This window comes from Apus apus, chromosome 10 (genome assembly GCF_020740795.1).
Source record: "Apus apus isolate bApuApu2 chromosome 10, bApuApu2.pri.cur, whole genome shotgun sequence".
NCBI classification, from domain to species: Eukaryota; Metazoa; Chordata; class Aves; order Apodiformes; family Apodidae; genus Apus; species Apus apus.
Window position 1 is genome coordinate 19,412,004 of NC_067291.1, and position 18,809 is coordinate 19,430,812.

General features: G+C 39.5%; 1 protein-coding gene across 11 annotated transcripts in view; it reads right to left on the reverse strand.

Moving 5' to 3' along the window:
• Window positions 1-18,809, reverse strand: part of MEGF11 (multiple EGF like domains 11) — a 254,581-nt gene that overhangs the window by 170,956 nt on the left and 64,816 nt on the right. For all 11 annotated transcript variants that reach the window (XM_051628083.1, XM_051628087.1, XM_051628080.1 and 8 more), the window contains exons 4-5: window positions 17,908-18,009; window positions 16,277-16,377 (exon numbers count right to left, since the gene is read on the reverse strand). In XM_051628083.1, the coding sequence (XP_051484043.1) occupies window positions 16,277-16,377; window positions 17,908-18,009 (203 nt within the window). The remainder of the gene's footprint in view (window positions 1-16,276; window positions 16,378-17,907; window positions 18,010-18,809) is intronic.

Sequence of the window (18,809 nt, forward strand, 5' to 3'; positions counted from 1 at the left end):
ACAAGCAAGACTCATGACATTGTTCCTTGTTCTGAAGTCACCACTGATATGCAAAGTAAAAAAAGTCATATGTAGAACAGCATGTTTGGTTTTAGGTGTTCTGAAGATGACAACATTTAATGAGCAATTAAAGAGTCAAGTAAGGTAAAGACACTCTTTGGAACTGTGGGTTCTCTCATCTCTGGTTTATTAACCTGCTGAAAAAGCAGCTTTGACTTCACTAGCATATCAAGCTGTGAAGTGACACAGAACTGATCCCATATGTGAAGGTCACAGAAATCTCCCTTTTTTAGAAGGGAAAGGTTTGATATAAGCCATTTTACTCAAGGAGGCAAATAATCAGACTCCTTCACTGTCTGAGTCGGATCAGGCTTATAAAGGTCATATTAGGGTACAACTCCAAAGTTTTACCATAGCAAATAAAATTTTGAATTTCCCTAAAAAATGGAACTTTTGCCTTGCTCTAATCTTTAGAGTTTAAATTAATTTTTCATTCTATTAACATCCAACATAATAGCATACAATGGTCCCCAAGGCATTCTTCATAATATACTTTGTACAGTGGTTTGCAAATGATCTTACTAGTTAATGGAACTATAAAAACTACTTGCACATAAAGGTCAAGAAAAATAAAGATAAATGTATACTTTCTGACACTGTCCTGCTCAGCACTTAGCTAAAGGCCCCTGGAGTAAAGAAAACTTTTACTACTGCAAGGAATACAATTCCTCCCAGTACAATAGGCCAAACAGTTCAGCCTTTAGAATTCCAGACTTTTTATGTCTGCGTTTTCCCTTGACCAATTCTCTTGAACAATCCTCATTGATCAGTTTGTTATTAGTATTCTTGGCATGACTTTAAGATCAGTTTGTAGTTTGATTCAGCCTGGTAATAAAATGACCTACATCAAAGCTGTGCCAGAATGCTATCCTTGTAGCAATGCGTTTAGCATGAATTATGTGGCCATACTCAAGGTCACACAGAAACTGCTCCTTATCATGGAATAAAGTCAACAAAAGGGTCCTGTGACAATTCATTTGATGCTTATCACTTACTTTATAATTACAAAGCGTTGTTTGGGGTTTTTTTTTTTAAACATATAAGGTCAATCCTCAGGGGAGTAGACCTAAAGATTAAGATCTTTTCTCACCTGTAATGATTGCTTAGATTTCTCTAACACTAGCACTTATTTTTAAATTGTTGTCCTGAATTTAGATACACTAAATGCTTGTCTGTGTCTCCCATCTACAAAGATATGAAAGAGTCAGGACATTGTTACTGAGGAATACAGGGCTGGGTGGAGCAGACTCTTCTGCTTGGAGAATAATTTTAGGGCAGCGTTCTTTTCAGTCAGTGGCACCACAGATAGTTTATCCAAGACAAAAGCAGCCACAGTCCGGGGATCCAGAGCTGCTCTTTATCCCTTGGTGCTGCATTCCCGTATTGACACAAACTAAGACTCAGCAGGGTCTAACCCTGCTGTACCACTGCTTCATACATGCTGTTGTACCCTGCTCATCACATCCTCAGCAACCCATTGACTACTTGTACTCCCTGAAGCAAAGTAACCACCAAACACCTGCCACATCCACCTTCTTTCCCAGAGGGGAAAGTCCACTTTGAGAAGAGTTTCATTCTATGGGAAGAAGTATGGAGTGATTTACCTTGATAAAATTTTGTAAGCTTGTCCAAATGTTTAAAATGTGTATTATGTCACAAAAGGCACAGTCAAAAACATGTGTCTTGTGCTTGCAATGGAATGTGGTAACATGTCCAGTGGTCCTTTGAGCCTGGAGGAGTTCACAGCCACAGACCCAGCAAGTTCCACCTCTCTCTGAGTTCAGCTGGTCAGACTTTACTGTGCCAAACAAGCAAAATATCTTCAAAACAAAGACCAGTATGAAGTCTAAAAGAACCCAGCATAGAAAGCAGAAAACAGGCTTCATAAACTGCACTCATTCATGGCAGTGTGTGCTGCTGGAGTGTTCTGTATGAACTAGAGCTACCTGGACTCTGCAGGCTTTCTGCTCAGGGACGGCAGGGCAGCCAGGAGGTGACAGAAAACATAAATAACTGTAGATACATTATAATAATGGAATACATTGCTAGATGAAGATGCAGATGCTCCTATAGGAGAGCACAGGCAGAATGAGAAATTCAGGTGCTCTCCTACAACTACACAGAATGAACTGGTCGATTCTGACTGGACGTGTGGCCAAGGGACACTGCCCCACTACTGCAAGTTCTTCAAAACTTTTCTTTTCTCTGCCCTGCTTTAAGCAGTGCCTGCCAATTTTTGTTCACTATACACTGATCTCCCCCAAACTAGGACCAGTATCTTTTATTTGCTGTGAACCAGAGGTAGACCTGCACTTTTTCTATATGTTGCTGGTATTTTAACTTGAGGTCACTTAATCAGTTTGCCCCATGCCTGATAAATATTTGCCTGCACAAAGCAGAAATTTAATGGAAGAAAAGTTATATTTTCCTTCACTCTTTAATATGTGCCCCTGAAACAATATGGGCCATTGTAGCACATTCCTCCAGTCCCTTGTGCCACTTTCAAGGGAAAGGATAATTTTGTCAGGTGAAACAGCAGTTATCTCATGGCCAGTGGTTTCAGATAATGCAGAGAGGTCAAAGAAGATGAAAAAAGATGAAAAAGATGCTTGCTCCTTTTCCATTAGGAATCTATTAACACAGGGCCACTCTGGTGCTTCCATCTTAATGTACTGGCCTGAATCCAGGTTGTGCTGAGTCTACGATTTTAGCTTCATTAGATAAGTCTGTAGTCAGCTCTTGGCTGGATTCTCTTTGAATGTGCTCAGAAAAGGGAGGTTTGATAGCAGAAGAAAGATGACTACAACTAATGCATGTAGGTAGGTTTTCCTCATTCTTAGATTATTGCTTATTTGTGGAATGGAAGATTTCCTCTCCGTGTTTCCGTCAGCAGTCACGCTGATCAGATGGCTTCCTGCATAATTGTTTCAATGGAGTGGGATAATAGTTCTTTGCATTGCTTAATGTCTGTTTCTGTGGTCATCACTCAGGATACATCCATTAATTTATCACCTTGGATAGCACTTTAATGCAGAGTTTGGCAACTTTGATAGATTAAGAGATGAAGAGATCTCAAAGCCTGCTCGGGCTCTGAGGAATTTATTGTTTCAGGGTATAGCAACCCTTATTTTTCATCTCCCTCTTGGTATCCAATGAAAGTACTAATAAAAAATACAAAAAATAAGATCAATGTGAGCACAGGAAAGATAATACTGATGTAGAACATATAACAGCAATGGGTCACAAGATCAACTCCTTTCCCTGGCAGATTTGGAATTCAAGACTATGCATCTATGCAATCAGAGCAGAATCAATGGTCCTTCTTGTCATCCAGGACAGGCGGAGTCTCTGACCACTGCCTTAGTGAGATATTGATCTGTCCAAAATAGCAGCTAGGTTGTGTTCTCCTCAGTCCTGACACCCTGCCAGAGCTCAGGGAATAGGCTGTGCCAGAGATGACTTGTGAATATCTAAAGTAAAAGAACTGAGGAGGTACATTTTGAGGATTTTGTCTTCTCCCAGGAGAAGAATCTGACAGATGTCACTGTCATCATTGACAGTATCAGTAAATCTCTGTATAAATCTGCTGGGAGGTGTAGTTTTGTTAATAAACATAAAACTTATGATAGTTTCAGCTCAGATTTCTATTACCAGAGAAACAGCAATCTGGGGCTCTAATGACTAATGAGAAGGTGAACACAGGAACACCCACATTCTCATTATGGCTGAGTGTCCCAGGTAGATGACATGAGCTTGTGTGCAAGTCCTTGAATACTTCCAGCCAGACCTCAGTGTTTCAGACCCTCAGTTCCCTCACAAGAGGAATGCCCACAGCTTACTGGTTACTGAAAGATCTAGCACTGATGAGAATCCAGTTCAGTCCATTTTGAAACCTACTGCCTGTTGTAGGCCTTAATGTAGTGGCTGGAGAAGTAAGCTGTGCCAGGGGAAGGTCAACACAGAGAAACTGCCACTATTTCTATGTGCCCTGAGAAAAGCCAGACTGGTGGAACACTTTTTGGAATTTCAGGCTGGGTGGTTTTGAGGAGCAGCTGAGCAGAAGCAACAGATCCCTGAGACAGGAATGGCATTGCATCTGTGACAGTAATAGAGGAGAAGGTTAGAGCCCTGCAAAAGGAGAGGTCGATGGGAGTCACACATTTAACAGACTCTTTGTGTGTTTTGATGCCCCATTGGCTTCATCTACTCTGGTAGAGAGGGAATGGGAGATAAGTACTTGTCATTTAATCATGTCTGAACTAGAACTGAAAAGCAGCCTCCTTGTAGCAGGAAATGTCAGAAGAGCAGAACGGGGGTCAGTAAGCTGAACTGCTTTGTATCTTCGGCTGTGCCAATAATAGAAGAGCTTTGCAGCACTTCAAAGCACAAAAGGGGAATTGTGGGAAGGCACTGCAGGACTCTGAGCACTGAAGTACATCTGCCCTGCAAAGTGGACAGGTCATAGAGTTTGGTAAAAGCACCACTAAGCCATTAGTCTGTAGATAGTCACAGGCAAGAACCAGCAAGGGCACTGTGTGCAAACGGAGGGAGGAGTTCTGCCTAAGAACCTAGACATTCTGCAAAGAGACAGAGCATCTACCTAATTCCTGATTTCAGCAGATTCATGACTCACATCACACGTAAAGGGAAGACCTCAGACCAAGGTCAGAGATGACAGTCCACACTGGGATGTCTCTTGTTCACCCCCAGTGCTCCATAGGGATCAGGAGATAGAAGCACCTGGGCTTGCTCTGTGAAGAGAAATTCCACCCTTAAGTGAAATCCTGACCTCCCTAAGGTAAATCACACTCCCAAATCACTTACCATTGCTAAGGCTCAGTCTTTCTCACGGAGCCCACTGAGAACTCTCTGGAGATCACCTAAATATTGGCAATTGTTGGTCATTTAAGGCCTGCAACTGATTTTACACATTTTCTGCCATTGCTTCAACTAGAAATAATCATTGCGTTCTGCCGTGTTGAGAGGGAAGACTTACACTGAGATCAATTCTGCTGATCAATATTATTCTGCTAATACAATATTATTTCTGTGGGATAATTTTCAGCATTTAAATTTTTCTGGTAAACGATTTCCCATTGCCTCACTGCAGGGTTCAAAACAATCATTATCTCTAGATCCAACTGTTAACGAGGTTAAGAGAGATCCTGAATCAGCAGAGCAGAATCCATGACCCAGGAAAGCTTTTCCCCTCCTGTGCCCTCAGTCTGCTCCTTCTATTTTGGCAAACTGACCAACTTTTTCCTGCAATTTATAGAAAGTACATTTTCACTAGTTAATTTTCTACTAGAACTTGATTCATCCAACCAGGAAACTTAATGACAATTTGTCTGTAAATTGTGCTTTATATTGCACCTTTAGAAAGAGCTTTACTATCTTTTTCTGGGTAATATGGAAATATTAAAGTCTACTCTTATGCAGTGTTTTTCATTCTCTCTGTATATGACCCAGCAGACCTCACTCCACCTCACTAAGTGCAGTCAAATACTATTTGCCAGGAGACTCCAGGGCTTTTTTGAGGACAGAAGAAGGAAAAAGCAATTCTCCTGTTTTAAAATCATTAGAAGAATTCCCCAGCCATGCTGTATTTAACCTTAGGGGAAACTTGTTTTGTTGCCAGAGGGAATTAAATTCTTGACAAACTGGGGAGTAGAGGAGAAGCTCATACTTAACTAAGATGCCTAGTGCTTTCAGCTGCTAAAATATGGAGGAGCAGTTAAACCTACCAGAAGAGCAAGCATAACCTGATCTACCAAACTGCTGTGATGGCAAGTAGCATCAAGCTACACTCAACAGACTGCTGGAGGAATGACTGTTCTCCACTCACGGGTATGGACATTTTTGTCTACAGTCTAAAAGTTCAAAAGTAGCTAGGTCAAGACATCTGGACCACATGATACTTCTGTCTTTCTGAGCAATGCAACACCTAAAAAAACTAAATTACACCCATTTCCCCAGATAAATTTTAGTCCTATAGCACATTCAATAAACTATTGATTTTTCAAACGAAACCTTTCATCGTTCTCATTCCAAACTTCAAGAAGTCAATCTAACAAAAAATCCTTTTCTTTGTTTCTCACCAAAATAGGATGAACATGGACAAATTTCTAAAAGCAAACCTGTCACTGAGTCCAGGCTACTGATGGCATAGACCCTAGAGAGCCAAGGCATTTCAGGTTTCACTTCAGATCAAGCCACACACTGCAAACGAAGGTCCCCCTGATGAAATCAAGGACAGAAGTATAGTGTTTGAAGATCATGTTAATGCAGAAGCTACACTAACATTACAGGGGATAGAATATTGAAATGGAGACACTTTCTGCTTTTCTCACATTTCAAAAGGCACCACAGCAATGTGTTCCAGAGCAACTCACTCGCAACTGCAAAAAAGACCTAGGGAAGCAAATTGTTGTATAATTACAGGGGCTGATTCTCATCTTAAGCCACTAGTTTAAACTTGCTGTGATCAACTCTAGCTTGCAGGAGGTCAGCTCTTCTAGGATCAAGTCCAATTTCTTAGTAATGTCTAAATGTCTAGAGAAAGTTTCTCCTAATGAGACACAGCAAAGTGTGCTTTCTGATTCCTGTGATTCACACTGTTGCCTGAAAATAGAAAATGGGAGCTGGAAATAAAAACTTTTAGCTACACTGTCAGCAGGTATTGACAATGATAGAATCATAGAATATCTTGGGTTGGAAGGGACCTCTAAAGGTCATCTAGTCCAACCCCCCTACAATAAGCAGAGACATCTTCAACTAGAGATGTCTACCCTTTGCCACAAAGTAAGAGCTACACAGCATCTGCATAAATGAAACTCCTACACAGTGTTTGGTGAAAAAATATAGTTTGGAATGCTCTTAATAAGGATTTTAAAGGAATTTTATTTAACTTAGAGATTTTTTCCAAAACATGAAACCTGTGAATGCAGATGCAGTTGTATCAGATCCTGAGCTACACACCAGTGACTTGCTGCAACAGAGCTGTAACTGAACCCCACTTTTGTTCCTTGCTGTTCTGAATATCGGGTCTCAGCACCTTACAAGTATGATTATAACATGTTTCATACACAGCTTCTTATTTCTAATCAGAAAAAAAATCTATTTGACTTAATTTCCATACCTCAGTTGTAAGCTGTTCCAAGTAAGGCTATCTTTTGTTGTGTTTTGCACGTGAAATTCTGGGCATTACAGCAATGAAAGTAAAACATAATGTTCAGAAAGGAAAAATCTTGATAAAAAGAAGGAAAGCTTTGGGATTAAACAGATTGAAAACAGCTCTTGACTTACTGCACCCGAGAAAGGGGAGGTTTACAAAAGTGAATAACTATATTAGAAATACTGAGCTTAAGATAAATTATTTAAAAAATGTTTTGTGGTCCAATCTGCAGAGGACTTCAGTTTCATGAGAAATTTCCCTGGGGAGCCATAAAACCTTTATAAAAGTGAAAAGCACGTGCAATAATCCACAAATATGAAGTGGAATGTTGTAATCTTGTAAGAGACAGAAAAAGAGGATGTCTGTGTAAAAAGTCAAAGAATAGCTGGTTCTAGAGGAAGTATCCATGGCTGGTTAGAAGAGCTCTGTCCCTGATTAGTCTTTGTGGTATCTGATTAGTGCTCTTACACTGTACTAGAATGTGAAGTGTTAACAGATGCTTTTCAAGCCATCAGCTGATGTCATCTTCTTTCACAGAGAACAATTAGGGAACCAAAAATGAACACTGATTTGCCAACTGACTGTATTGCAAACCTAAATTTGCACATTCTGTGTGTACTTTGGGCACCTATTATCCATGTTGCCCTATCACACTCTTCTTTTTTTTCCGGCCCATGGAGAATTCATGCAGTTTTGCTTCACTCTCTCTCACTTCACTAAATAACTCATGCAACTGTCTCAGGAAGGTGCTTTTCTATAAAGCTACAGAAAGAATTAGTATATCCATATGAAAGCACAACCTGATCTTCAGATCAGTTGTTACCTCCACAGCAAGATCTGACATTTATTATTGTTAAGGTATTAACCCTACTTAGAAATTATGTATATTCACAGTTCTCAGCCATGTTGATAGAAACTGAAGCATTCAACCCCTTTGGAAGCCAGGTTCCTGATGAAAAAGTATGGTTTTAATAGGAAGAATTTACTTATTTTCTAAGTATCTTCTATACTTTTTAGCATCTTAATATTTTTATAATTTGGTCTAAATGATTTATGATTCAGACTTGCAAGTACTCTTTATTTTAACATATGTTATCTCTTTCCACAAATTTTGAAGACTTGTTTCATAACAGAGTACTATCTGTTTGCACTAAGCTACAGAATTGCTGGCCTATTTTTATAGGCTTTCACATATTCATCAGAAACTGATGCAGTAGCAAAAGCAACTGGAAATCCATGGAATAATATATCTTTATCTGACCATGAGACATGGAATACATGCCACACAAGACAAAGCTAACTGGGAGCAAAGGGAGCTACAACCCCTTAAAATTCCCACCCAGTAAGCCCACTCCCAGCTATCATCCAGCATTTGAGAAATCCAGCATCAATAACTACAAGTAGTTTGGTGTGGTGTTTCATATGGCAGGCTCATCTGGCATTCCTAGTGTGAATGTCACTGGTATTTTAAGAGGGATTGATAAAAGGATGCGATAATTACGGACACACGTTCCAAAAGTTCACAGAAATGTGCATTATGCAGAGGAGGATGATGAAAGCAGTGCACTTCAGCCTAACATGCAGCTCTTGGGCCAAATTCAATCTGCCAAGTGCTTTTAGCTGGTCTCATTCCTGTGATAAAGGAGATGGGGAATAACTGAACTGTAAGTAAAAGCACCCATGTAGCAACTGCCTCCTCCTGCCTGCACAGGTTGACTTACTTAGAGCATCCACAGTTGTTGCTATAAATGGCTGAGAGAGCAGAGGGTGGTAGGAGCAAAGTCCTCAAACCCTCAGCCAGCCCAGGCACTGCCAACACTAGCTCACCCTTTCCAAGGCTCTAAAGTGAGTGAAAAATATTTGAAAGAGTGGTTCACACCAGCTTTCAAAATAGTGCCCTGTTCCTACTGAAAGACCAAAAAAACCCGTAAGATGATCTCATGAAGCCAATACTGATGAGTATATTTAACTAACTACAGTATGGCTGGTAGGAAAGGGATGCAGCTGGGATGGACCTCTCTCTGCTATGTTTATATTCTCCTGAGTGCACCTCAGAAATTCTTGTAGTGACATTGGTTCATTTTTATTTGCAGTTTTAATCTTACAAGATGCCTAGAAATGAGGAAGAGGAGTCCTTACACCCAGCATAGGTTGCAGGAGTTCTTTTTCTCAGTCAATAAGGAATGTGCCTTAGAACTGTCCCCCACATCTGACTGAGGGCTTCCCAGACATATAGAGTCAGCGTGTGACAAAGACTCTAGAGCTAGGCAGGGGAAGGTCACAGCCAGAAAACTGCATCAGACAAGTGTAAAAAGATGCTCTCTCCGATTTTATATGTACATCAGAGCTCTTTCTAAAGGCCATCTAGATGGCCTTTTCCTCTCTCTCTCTCTCTCTCCTTTTCTACCAGGCTTTAAAATGTCTTCAGAGCACAAGAGAGATCTATTCAGTGGGATAAGGAGTGTAAAAGAGTGGTCAAGGAAACAACTTCACTTTTAAACATGTGTTTCATTTCACAAATCCATCTTGTTTCTGACCCTACTGATTTCAATAAGTTAAGCCAGCTCACCACACAGCTGGACTGTTGATGAACTCCAAACTCTTTTGGAGAGAAAGATTTCTGGAGTTCTGTGCCTTCATATTTTGTTAAATGGCACATGTCCTGCCTGTGTATATCCTGAAAAACAGTTCACTCATATATGGGATGGACAGAATAGATTGAGCCATAAAGCTATTATGGATTAACACCTGTGCCCACCAGATCAGTGCAATCTAGCATTAACAATAATGAAGTGTATTAAAGCTGGAGAAGGAGAAAGGGGATTTTGAAAGAGAACTGAGACATCAAAGAAGATAAGGAAGTGAGGATGAAGTAACTGAAGGTGTCCATTCAAACATGGTGTGTCTCTGCTGATTTACAGCAGCTGGGGACCAACCTGTCTTTGCTAGATGTGAGCAAATTAATAGACAAAACTTTGCATGGCTCTTTCTTCGAATTTAACGATGAACTCACATCTGTGATTCCTGTGCCTTTTTTTCTGATCCTGCTGAAGCTTCCAGGCATCTGGGCCATTAGCATGAATACCATGAGTAGCCCTGAATCCAGTGCCTCCTGTGTCTACATCCCCAAGATTCTTTTATACTGATCCAACTGAGATCACCAAAAGCAGCCACAAAAGCTTTTTCACTGCTACACTAGGAAGAGTATAAATCTTTTTCTAACTATAATGCTTGCATAATTATTCCTCTGATATTTATTAAGCCCCTTGAGACATTATATAGATTCAGCATGCCCTCCTTTCCACCTTTATGCTATTCTCATTCCTTTGTATGAACATTTTGTTTCTCCTCCTCCTACTGCATTTCTTCCACAAGTCCTTCCCTTGTTTCATTACTACTCCCCACCAGCATCTTTGCAAATCCATCAGCATCCAGAAGCTGACGGCAAATATAAAATGATGGATGGAAAATGAGAATTGATTTTTTCACCTTCCCATCAAAGAGGTCTCTCCATTATCTTTAGGCTAAATAGTAACCCAGTGGCTTCATCTATGCCACAAAATGAACTGACCTACTTATAAGGCTGGTCTTCCTCTTCCTGTTCCCACACACCTGCCTCCCAAGATGCTCAGAATGGACATGTGAAGGCCTCTGCTGATTGCAGAGCTGTGGCCTGCTCCACTATGCTCTGTAAAACAGTGTCTTAGACATGGGTACGTGGCTCCTAGGTTACACTCTGCAATGTGGCAGAAGTTAAATGTAAATAATCAGTTCTGTTGCATGGTTCTTCTGTTGCTTTCCTATCAAACCACTTCCTATTCAATAGGAAACAGGGATTCCTCCCAGTTACCACACACTGGCAAGAATGTTGCTGCTATTATGACTACGACAACTATGACTAGAAGCAGAATTTCTTAATTCCTGGTCAAGTTTCCCCTCAGATGGGAACACAGGCCTCAAATAATTTTCCTCATATTTGTCACCAGAAAAAGATGTATGGACTCATCTCAAATGCATATAAAAGTAGAAATTTCAAAGTGTCTCCTAATGTCATTTCAACTGTATAATTAATAACCTTACACGCAGAATGGCTTTGCACACCGTTTTCTTGCACTCATACATCCCAAACCAGAAAAAAACTATCCCATAGATACAAAGTATCTATGTAGTGCTAGATCAGTTCTCTTAATTTATGGTGCTTTATTGAGGTACAGAACGTCGTACTTGAATAATGTAGCAGGAAAGCTCTTCGAGAAAGCACTAGCACCAGCTTTAATACATGTCTATAAAGATAAGAAATATATATTTCCCAAGTCCAGCAGTTTTCAAACAATATATTTTTAAGTTACATAAATGCTCACCATAAGGAATTTAAAATTGAGGTGAGAAAAAAGGGGACAACATTTCTTCTAAGACATTAATGAGCTACCGCCTTATAAAGTGAAAATAATCAACAAATCTGACATATGAACAAACATTATGAATATTCAGGAAGTTGAAGCTGCTGATTCAACATTTTCTAAGAGAGTACAACTTTTGCACTGATCACAGAAGCTATTATTTTGCTTCCCATTATAAGAACACTCCCTCGCTGTGTCGTGCTGCTGTAACATACGCACTGAACTGCAACTACTGTAATTCATCCAGATGGCAGGAAGCTCTGGATTGTTCCTCCTGTGGTACAGATGTTTAACAATCCAGCCATATGGCTCCAATCAGGCAGCCTTTCCAGAGATTACAAAAAACTACACCAGACTTGCAGCCATATAAGTCTGAATGCAATCCTGAGGTACGAATGTTCACATTGCCACCAGCTAAAAGCACACATCACACCATGGAGCTGGAGTCTCTTTCGGAATTGACGAATTTATGACACATTGTTTAAAATCCTGAAATACTCAGGTCCTAAATTTGCATATTTTCACAAACTACTAAAAGAACAATCCTCCGTTGTTTCAGAAATTCATTAGAGGTGTCAAAGACCAGGCAGCTGAAAAGATGAGTAAATAACTACATGCAGATATAATAATGTCCCTAACCTCTGGCTTGAGTGACCAGTCTAGATGACAAACCGAGATTCAACCAGTGAGACCAAGAGTTTCTCTACAGAAAGATTTGTCAAAGTCAAGGACCCAGATGATGGCTGTGACTATTGTAATGTGGAAAGCTGAATGTTGAGAAACAATCTGAGATCAATAATATCTTGGCCAAGAAAGGAAAGAACCATGAAATGGTCAATACATAACTCTACTGAATTTTGGCAGGTTTGAATGACAAATAAATGGCAGCAAATAAGACTGTTAAATCACTAATCCTGTCATTATTACACCCTGTCACATTGCATAGATTTATAAGTTAGAAGAGTGTAAGGTATGAGAGTGAAAAACAAAACTGTTAAAAGCTAAAATATCTCAATCTATGAAGGTGAATTCCCAACACTGTGTTTCAGGGTTGTTTTCTCTTCCAAAAAGTCAGATATAAGTATGTGCTGCCTGTAGTCCCATCTGCCTTTTCACTGATGCTTAGGTCTCTGACCCTTTGTTACCTAGAAGAAACGTCTCTTTTATATAAATTTGCAGAGCAAGAATAAGATTAGAATGGACAGACTGAACAAAGGATTGGTCTCTCAGACAAAGATGTATCCATTTAGTTTACTGGGGATCTTTCCACTTGACGTATTCATAAAGGGAAGTGTTCAATTACCATCTGCTCAACGAGCAAAAATTGCGAAGCAGCCATGTAATACTCCTTGTCTTTGCTGTTTTTTGAGCAGCAAAGTATTCAGAGATGCTTTGTTTGCCACAGATACTAATCCAGGCAATATATTTAAAACATCCTTACGAAAACCTTGAAGGGCAGTTGAACCCTGTGCTAGTTTTTAAAAAGTATTTCTTGCAGTTTATGCATTTGGTCTGTCAAAAACTTACCTTAGCATACAAAGTATAGTAAATCATATTTGCTCTGATTTACTACTCAGACTATGCTGTTTGTTTTCAGGGACAGCTCAGTGAAAAGCTATGTCATGTCTAAGAACTTTCAGAGAAGGGCAATAGCTTCACAAAACTACTAGAGTGGTAGTGACCATTTCTAAGACATCACTGCAAAAAAAATGCAGATGTACATTGGCAGCAGATGTATAATGACCATTGAACAATTATCAGACATTGTGCCTGAATTCCACATCTTATGGGGCAGTAGCACATGAAGATCTCAAAACAGCAAAGAAGACACCAGAGACAGAGTGGCAGAGCAAGAAGCTCTGGGTCAACTTGATAATTTAGAACTGAGGGTAGATTTTATTAGACATAATCCATCTAGTAAGTCCCAATAGAAGGACACAGATAAAAACACATATCTGACATTCATTTAAAAAAAAGGGTAAATGAGAAGGGAAAAGATCAAAACAGTAGCTGAAAGCCTTCACTCCTGCTTTAAAATCCAAGAAACAGTAATTAATAGAGATTTAAACTCAGCCTTCTCTGGTCACTGTTAATTACAAAGCTATTTAACTTTTGCAAGAAATAAAGACTGCTATTAACGAAAGAAGAACCAATTAGCCTTTAATCTACACACTGTTTTTTAATCAAACTTTCTTTTGATCATCAGACTCACTGCAGGATGTTCTCTCCTCCCCATGCTGTAGTGGCTTCTGTGATTTCTAATGGAATAGATTTTAAAGAGCTGGCTGGGTGGGGAGAACTTTCTCCACAGGGTTGGAGCTTCCTTCCCTCTATGTCAAAGGGGTTTAGTGGGAGCTCTGACCCTGCTGCCCTATGACAGCGTGGCCAAGTAGAAAGGTTTTGCTGGTGTCTCCTGACCTGCCTCTTCTAGCAGCTGCCATTAAAGGAGCAGGCACAGAAAGTGTCTAGAGGAATGTGGGTGAAGGGTCCTAGAATACCTTGTCAGGTAACAGCAGAACATAGCAGTGTAAAGGAAAGAAAGAAATGGGAAAGGAAGGTAAGGAAGGGGCAAAAGCAGGGAGGTGCAAATAGGAATGAAAACGGAATTCACTCCTGACTGCAAAGAATGATAAATGGGAGGATTTGGCACAGGAACATACTGTGGAAAACAAAACCAAAAACAAATAGCACCAGGGCTTGATATCTTAAAAGCAAAAGGGATGCCATGAAAAGGATCACATTAGCTCAACAGTGTTGTGCCTTCCAACTATTGGTTGCAAGGGCAGAGTTTTGATGTGTTATGCTTTATCATTATTCTTTGCTATATGGCCACTGGTGGTTTCAAAACAATAAGACCAACTGTCTAGAATCAATCATTATGGACAACTTCTTCCTTTACAACATTTCTCTGCACTTGCTGCTCAGATCTCTCAGGAAGGAGGATAGATAGAAAATATCCCTGAGGGAGGGACTTTGCATTTATGACCACGAAGATAACGAAACGCAAGAACCTGACCCTTGCACACATAAAGAACAGAGAGAATGTAAGTTTTATCTGCACTGCATCAGACATGAAACTCCTCGTCTGCCCAGATACCTGTTGCCTGTTCTGCATCAGCAACACTTTGGTGTGTGGTGTTTGCTCTTCTTTCTCCAAAATATAAAGACAAAATCTGCCTGGCAGCAGCAGAACTCCTCAGTACTAACAAAACAGCACTTAAAAATAAATGTTAATATTCTCAAAGGATCAGAAAGTCTGCAGAGCTGTCCTGTGGCTGCAACCAGTATGGCAATTTAAAAATAAACAATAAAATAATCAACAGTTTGCAGAGAGAAAAGTGAAAATAAACATGTTCTGTGCCAGACAGGAATTTGAGTCACAAATTCAAGTTGGTAATAAAAGTCTGTGGAACACCTGCTGAAATACTGACATCTAAGAAATCTAAAAGTAAGTACATACTTAACATAGGAAGAATTTAAGCAAAGGTTACATTAAATGTTTTTCAGGACTTGATTAAAAGTAGTTTACACTTGAAGAGATCAAATTACTACTACCTGAAATAAGGCTAATTCTAATACCTTATATCAAAGCGCTGGCAATATTTCACAGTCCAAAGCCCCTTTAAAGTAATTGTTTGGCATGATGGTAACTTAAAATGAGATGGGGATCCATTCGGATTTTTGAGGTGCTCACATAGTACAAAGAAGTACATTATAGGTACTCTGATAACACAACCAAAAATATAGAAATATCTTTAAAGCACCCTGTCAAGAAATCTAAAGTTAGCTGGATAATTCTATCATTTTCACATTTAAATTATTCTATGGCATTTGAAACCTGTCAATAAAATTTGGATTCTGATGCTGATCAAAACCCCTTGTGTTTTTCTTGTGTTTTAATTCCATTCTAACAAGATGTAGACAAGATCCCCATCTCCCCTCTCCTTCTGAGCAGTGTAGCAAATGCATTCCACATCAGAATACTTGGAAAGCTGCAATACTGGAAACATTAATGTACAAGACATTTTTAATTAAAAAAGACCTTAGTAGCTGCTAAAGGGTCCGTTTCACTTTTTGTCCCCCTTGGACTCACCTGACACACTCCACAGACTTTTATTTACTTACACACTGCAATTAGGACAAAGTTCTTCTGACATATGCAAAGCTTTAAAAAGAGCGGAATTATTGACAGGAACCACGTGAAACACAGTAAGATTTTAACTGTTCTTACCTGGAGTAAGAACTTTCAAAGTTAAGAGGCAGAAATTTTACTCTGCTTCTTATACCCTGTAACAAATCATTTGTGAGAGTGGCCTCAGTTCCTCTGATTCTTTTTGATGCACACTTGCATAAACTACTCCCCAAAGTGAGGTCTAATTCAAGAAAGCACTCAAGAACTTGATTAACTCCCTCCTCAATAATTTCAGCAGAACTTCACTCAGGTGCTTGAAATGCACATCCCTGAAATGACCTGAGCTGTCCTGTATCTGCAGCTCTGACTGAAACCAGCGGGACCTGAAGGTTCCGAGCAGCTATGAAAACCAGCCCTTGATATGACTGCTGCAATACACCTTCAATTTGTGTACAGCTCCTGCAAAAATTATTTTCAATTGTCCCTTTTGAACAAAAGGCTGGTACGTACGTATGCAGTAGTTTTCACTTTCATAGTATCCAGGGCAGCACTGCGACCTCCTCCGATACATAGTTCTTAGTCCCCTTCGATAGGCTGTTTTATAACTGATCCTAAATTGCAAGACAGAAAGCCATTTGACAACATTGAAAATCAATGCCTGCTGCTGGATTTATATTTGTGTAAAATTATAGTAAGGATAGCTTTCAATAATTGTTTTAAAATGCATGAAAGCTTTTGATATTAAAAGCCACAATAATACATAAAATAAATCAATACTTGTTTTGAAACTGAAATATAACTGGTATTATGAACACAGTACTCATGACAGTCAATCACCAGAGCCCTTTCCTTGTCTTAAGACACCTCCCCAGTCCTAAAGCAAGGGCAAGGAGTTTCTTCAAGAATAAATGATTCACTTCTGCATATCAGCAAGGTCAGCTATCATGAATGGAATGAAGAGAACCTTCTAAGGAAAGCACTCTGGCAAAATGCTACACAAGAAAGTCCCACAATAGAAACTGCTCTTCATGTGTCTCCAACAAAACATGCAGTTAACCCCAAGTGATTTCTTCCTACTTGCTTATGCTTCCAAGGCATTTATGCCTTGAAAAATGACATTACAGTCCCAGTTCAGTATTTAAAGCATGTTTCCCCCACCAGAACCTGTAGTACACAGAAATTAAAAGGTATTAAGCATTCTGTAGCTTTTCTAGAGTTACTCATAGCATAAGCAATGGTACCACATTAGAAAAGGAATATTTAACATAGAATATTTAACAATGAACAATTCAAAACAGCTTTGCTTGTGTTAGTTTATTTGAAATTCCCTAAATTGAACAAAATCTATTCTCTCTCATGTTAGATAAAAGGACTGAATTTGCTCTGCTGCATTCCAAGCTATGCAATAGTCCAGAAATCTCTGCATCTCTGTTCAATTCCATATGTCGTAACACAGAAGCTGAAAAGCAAAACCCCACAACCAGAGTGTGATGGTGCTGAATGACCTCTTTGCTACTGGATGCATGGAAGTTAAGGTACCAATTAGCTTGCTGAAACTGCCTTGAAAGATTGAAATTATTAGTGGATGTTTGTCAGGATACTTTTCTACTGGGAATCAGAACAACTATAACAGCAATATCTTGCAGTCTGGGAAAAATTAACTGTTGAGATCAGTATTCAGTGCTAGAAATGGACTCATCCTCATTTTTAATACAGATTTGGGTGCACTTCTAAAATACAGATCCAATTATAATTATCACTAATCCTGAAGTGCCTGGTTCTTCAAGATTTAGGAGCTCAGGGACTTTCTAACACAATCCTGGACATGCACTGACCACTTGTAGAGGACATTTGGTCACATATCAAACATTTCCAAGCACGTGGTGGGGTGAATGGCAAGGATGCACAGCCTTGACTAGCCCACAAGAGCCCGACTACCATGGATCTCCATCAAATTTCATGCAAAAATCTCTCTACTTCAATCAAGGACCTGGGATGCCAAACATCCTGGCTACTGTACTAAAATACATCTTCCCCTACATATTGGTATGAGACTACCACAAAAACTTGGATAACTACAAGGTTATGTGAGGAGATGAAAAGGCAAAATAAAACTAAAATACCTGGGATTTGGCTCTTACCTGTGTCTAGTGCACTTGAACCAGTTCAGTATGTCAGTACATCTTGTATAATAGATCTGATCAAAAGGATGAGCATAAGACTCCTGGACTGTCACAGCGTAGCTGGGAGGAGACAGAAAGAAAGTGTTTGTTGCAAGGTGAAAAGCTTCAAGTCCTTGTATATGCTACTCATCTAACTCCAGTAGGAAAACTAATTAAATCAATAATCTTAGACACTTTGGGAGTTCTCCAAAATCAGAAAAGGGCTTCCTTCAACCACAGCTGTTCTGGAAAACTCTGGAAATGCTTCTCACTTTGGCTGCATGACTGAAATAGGCAGAGAGAGATTTCAGTGTGAGTAATAAACCACTGCCTTCTGGGAGAGAAAAAATGTTACTAAAATTCATGATAGCTTAGAAGGTGAAAAGGCTACTTGGTTAACCTGATAGTGCAAAATTAAAAAGAGAGGAAAGCAGCATGTTTTAAAATGTCTCAGCTGCCTTCCTGCCTGGGACTGATATTTTTTGCTTGCATTCCACAGTGCTAATAAGAGCTCATATTAGCTCAGCACTGCAGCAGTTTACAGCATGATGTATCATTACTTCAAATATTGGGTGCACCAATCAAACAGGATCATTTGTAAAAGGTTGAAGAGTGTTTATTTTCCTGCTGCACAAATTTAATCTCTCTCATTTGAAGCAGAAATAACCTCAGAACTATCTGAAAATTTTAACATGAGTTAACTGGTATCCAGATGTGGAACATGTGCTTAGAATGGGATTACCCCCTCTGTACAAATGAATGTGTATAAACAAAATGTGGGCAAATCAATTAGAAAGCACAGAGCTTCTACAATATGAAGAATTCAGCAGTTTCCTTCACAAAATGGTACTTGCTCATGCAACAGGTACTCTGTGAATTAC